This window comes from Cebus imitator, unplaced genomic scaffold (assembly GCF_001604975.1).
Source record: "Cebus imitator isolate Cc_AM_T3 unplaced genomic scaffold, Cebus_imitator-1.0 Scaffold4, whole genome shotgun sequence".
Taxonomy (NCBI): domain Eukaryota; kingdom Metazoa; phylum Chordata; class Mammalia; order Primates; family Cebidae; genus Cebus; species Cebus imitator.
The window spans coordinates 970,748-975,650 of record NW_016107319.1 but is presented as its reverse complement, the minus strand read 5'-3'; the positions used below and the strand labels follow the sequence as shown (position 1 = coordinate 975,650).

At 41.5% G+C, this 4,903-nt stretch overlaps 1 protein-coding gene across 1 annotated transcript in view; it reads left to right on the top strand.

The window, feature by feature from the left end:
• The window catches only part of RRN3 (RRN3 homolog, RNA polymerase I transcription factor), a 32,624-nt gene extending 31,650 nt beyond the window's left edge, over positions 1-974 (top strand). The window contains exon 17 of the mRNA XM_017532890.2: positions 308-974. Coding sequence (XP_017388379.1) covers positions 308-469 — 162 coding nt within the window. The 3' untranslated portion in view covers positions 470-974. The remainder of the gene's footprint in view (positions 1-307) is intronic.
• Positions 975-4,903: the final 3,929 nt, after the last annotated feature.

Here is a 4,903-nt window from a genome sequence, read left to right as displayed (position 1 = left end):
GTTTTTTTTTTTTTTTTAGAGACATGGTCTCACTGAGATTTTGGGGCTGGATGATGCAAAAACAAAAGACACGGTCTTACTATGTTGTCTAGGCTGGATTCAGAACTCTTGAGCTCAGGCAATCCTGCCGCCTCAGCCTCCCGAGTAGCTGGGACTACACACGTGTGTCACTACATTGGTTTTCTTTTGAAATTAAGATACTGTCTTCACCACCTTTATAGACATAGCACCTTTCTTTGTAAAGAATTCTGGAAAATGTTTCAGTCAGCACTGGTGATCTTACTGATGATTTCTGATGTTTATACAGGAGATAATGGAAGATGAAGATGATGATTTTCTGAAAGGTGAAGTGCCCCAGAGTGATACTGTGATTGGGATCACACCGAGCTCCTTTGACGCACATTTCCGAAGTCCCTCAAGTAGCGTGGGCTCCCCACCCTTGTTGTACATGCAACCCAGTCCCCTCTGACCTCAAAGAGTTGTGACGAGATGTGACATTCGGGATTCCCCATCACTTGTCACGCCCTCAGCACCCAGCTTGTGCTGTTGAGCTTTGACTGCATTGAACTAGAGTGAGCACCTGCCTTGGCTGTGGCACTCCAGGTTAGACTCAATCAAGCATCTGAAGGCTGTTTTTTTTTTTGTTGTTCCCCTTACAGACAAAATGAAAAGACTGAATATCGTGTGCAATATTTTACAGTGCAGTTGATGATAAATTTGGAAGGCTCTGCTTGTTTAATATGTACATTTTTAACAGTTTTTTGACATAATTACTGGGTAATTTCTAATATAGGCACAGACTGTTTTCATGATGGCTCGTTAAACATGGGTTTTTGTCAGATCCATGGTCACAGGACTTTGCTGATCAGCTTTCAGTGAAGAATTTTCTCTGTTCGCTATTAAAGACTTTGGACAGGTGTGGTGGCTCACACTTATAATCCTAGCACTTTTGGGAGGCTGAGGTGGGCGGATTGTCTGAGCTCAGGAGTTCGAGACCAGTCTGGGCAAAGAGAGACATGGTAAAACCCTCTCTCTCTTTTTTTTTTTTCTTTTTAAATTTAGAGCCAAGAAAGGGTAGACAAATCCTGTCTCTTTAAAAAAAAAAAAAATGGCAAAAGACTTTAACTAGAAAGTTTATTTTGGCTATGTTGTTTACCTTCTGCTGTATTGATATTTGTGTGTTGGGATTTCAAGGGAGCGTAGAGAAGATAGGAGAGCAGAGAGCTGGCCTGACTTGGTCTGCCACACAGAGTTGGAGCTAGCACTGGATCTCCAGGGACTTCAGGGACCAATAAAAAAGAGAGGATTGGCCGGGTGTGGTGGCTCACACCTGTAATCCCAGCACTTTGGGAGGATGAGGTGGGCGGATCACGAGGTCAAGAGATTGAGACCATCCTGGCCAACATGGTGAAACCCCGTCTCTATTAAAAATACAAAAATTAGCCGGGCGTGGTGGTGTGATATTGTGCTTGCCTAGAGCCAGAACCGGAATACAACAGTGGCACATGCCTGTGGTCCCAGCTACTTGGGAGGCTGAGGCGGAAGAATTGCTTGAACCCACGAGGTGGAGGTTGCAGTGAGCAGAGATTGCGCCACTGCACTCCAGCTGGCGACAGAGCAAGACACCGTCTCACAAAAAAAAAAAAAAAAAAGATTTAGGAAAACAGAATCAGATGTGTAACATACTTGGCACAGTGTAAAAATGGACTTAAAAGACAAAGAGAAATGGAGTTCCAGGTAGTTGTAATTCACACGGACTGAAAGTGAGCTTGGGCTTGTGTAAAACACATGAGATCGTATTTTACCCCTGGGCTCTCAAGCATCCAGTTAGATCTAGAACTGCTCTTCAGTAGCAGTTAGATCAAGTCAGTTTTGATCTGCAACAGTAGGTTATTGAGAATTTCTTTGTTCTAACAGGAAACTTTTTTTTAGATTGTTTGGTGGAATGGTTTTGCTCACAACAATAGGTGGAAGTTCCTAGTGCAGTCTTCATCTGTGGCTGTGCATATCATAGATTCGACTTGGTGAAATCCTTCTCCAAAGCCTCTTTTTGTATTTTTATAACTAAAAAGAGGTCTTCAGAAGACTTGACTTTAATAACAAATTTGTGCAAACACTGCTAGAGTCATTCTGAAGCTCAAGCATTTTCGCTTTCTTAACATGTGTACCTTTTTTGGTTTACTTGTGAAAATGGCCATCTTTTTTTTTTTTTACCCTCTGCCCCTGAAAATGGCCATCTTTAAGCATATTTATTTTTCTGCCACTTCTATTTATTTTAAGGCAAGCAATATTTTCTTGATCACAAATATTTTGGTTTTTTTGTTTTGTTTTGTTTTGTTTTTTTGTTTTCTTTTTTGCCCAGTCTCATTGTTGAAGCTTGTTGAGAGATCACAAATATTTTGTAATGAAATACTTCTTCTTTCCCGGGGCTTTATATTTTCTTGTATAATTACATTGATGGCAATGCATAGTTTGTGAATTTCAGTCTGTAAATACTTTTTTTTATTGCTTTAAAGTTTTGGATATCGGTGGTTTTCTTTTGGTGGCTTGATGGAAAGTCATTTGAGAACCTTAAGGTTCTCTTTTTTAACTGCTGGCACAATGTGGATTTTTGTATATCAGATAAAATGAGTAAATGAAATTCCCCATAAGTTAATAGTAAGTGGGGTCTTTGTGGATTGGGAAGTAGTTTTAATGTAGAAAGATGCTTACGAATAAGTCTGTTTAACTTCAAAGGAGTTTGTGAAAAAAAGATCCATGGTGAAAATAAAACAATGACATGGTTAATTTTCTGGAACTTTCATTCTTATACCAATAAAAGGTACCTCAATACATGTTCTTTTGATTTGTTTTTTGTTATTTTTTAATTTAATGTATTAAAGCATTTTGCAGTGGAAAACCCCTGAGGCATCGCTATTGAGGGAGGAATAGTGCTGGTGTGGTGGGAAGCTTGATGAAATTTATGGCATGCCAGGGTAAGGATGGCGTCCATGTGCACTGTGTGAAGTATCCACAACTCTCCCTAATCACACCCAGCTGAGTGAGTGAGGCCTGAACAGGTCCCAGGGAAGCAGACACTTCTTTCAAAAACTTAACATGCTTTGAAGGATATCTGTGGGGAAAAGTATTGTGAAGTCTCCTTATAAATTACAAGCCAACAATGGGAATTTTCTCTTTCACTAAAAAGCAAGCTGTCAGTTTTAGGAGTCTCCAGGGTCTGTCCTTTTGTTTGTGTGCTCTGGTTGGATCTTCCTTGATGAGAAGTGACTGAATTTATAGAAATGTGAAAGGACTAGCAACTACAGAGTGCCACGGGCTTCCTTTCCTAACCAGCTGTTTGACCTTAAGCAAGTTACATAACCTCTCTGAGCGCGAATTAAACTGTAAAATGGGAATAATAAGACACTAGTGTAAGGCATTAAGGATTTGATGCATGTAAAAGTTAATGGGCCAGTGTTTTCTTGTGAGAAAGGAAGCACTTTCATGGGAAGCTTTTTTTCACTTAAAGATAACTTCATTTCTTCCATAATACCTCGCTCCGTGGTACCAACTAAGATCTGAACTGGAGAGGAGGGACCAGTGTGTTTCCATTGCTGGGCAGTGCTTATGATGGTGGTTCTTAATCCTGGCTATGCCCTAGAATCCAATCCCTCAGGGGGCGCTGAGAAGCTAAGGATGCCCAGGCTCACATCACACACTAATTCATCCTCTCTGATTGAACTAGTCTCCAGAGGAGGAGTTTGGACATTGATGGGCTTTTTTTTCTTTTTTTTTTTTTTTTTTTTTTTTTTTTTTTTTTTTTTTTTTTTTTGAGACAGAGTTTCTTTTACCTCGGCTGGAGTGCAGTGCATGGTCTCGGCTCACTGTAACCTCCACCTTGCAGTTTCAAGAGATTCTCCTGCCTCAGCCTCCCAAGTAGGTGGGATTACAGGCGCCCGCCACCATGTGTGGCTAATTTTTGTATTTTAAGTAGAGACAGGGTTTCACCATGTTGGCCAGGCTGGTCTCAAACTCCTGACCTTGTGATCCGCCCACCTCAACCTCCCAAAGAGCTGGGATTACAGGTGTGAGCCACTGGGCTCTGCTACATTGATGTTTTTTAAAGTCCCCTGGTGATTCACAGGTGCAGGCTGCATTAAGAACTGTTCATTGGTTTGCAACTGCATACTTTTTTAAATTGTCAACTAATTGAACATCCAAAGCTCCACCATGCTTTCTTCCATTAAATGCTTTCCTTTTGTGTATTTCATTCTGACTTGTGGATTGTTGAGTGGCATTTATAATGTATATAATAATTTGGGGCCTGGGTCTCCCAGCACTTTGGGAGGCTGAGGTCGCCCACCTCAGCAACCTGATCACGAGGTCAGGAGTTGGAGACAGTTGAGGGGGAAATTTATGAAAGCAGATGAATACAGATGATAAAATACAGATGATAGCTCATGCCTGTAAAATGAGCACTAGGGGAGACCAGCAGGAGGATCTCCTGAGGCCAGGAGTTTGAGATCAGCCAGGGTAACATAGTGACACACCCATCTCTATATTAAAATATTTGAAAAACAAATTTTTTTTAAGACAGAATCTCTATCACCCAGGCAGGAGCGCCCTATTGATCATCTTGAGTAGCTGGGACTATAGGCCCGCTACCATTTCCAGCTAATTTTTATTTGTTGGAAAGGCAGGGTTCCCTGTGTTGTCCAGGCTGGTCTCGAACTTCTGGGTTCAAGTGAGTCCTCCCTCAGCCTTTCAAACTGCTAAGGTTTCAGGCATGAGCCGTAGTGCTGGCCACACACCTGCTTTTGCTTCCTTATTGGCTGTAGACCAAATTTGGTGGGGCTGAGATGGGAAGAGAAGTAGAGGGGCTTTCTGCTTGTTTTCTGGCTCACTTAGTTCTTTAACATAGGAT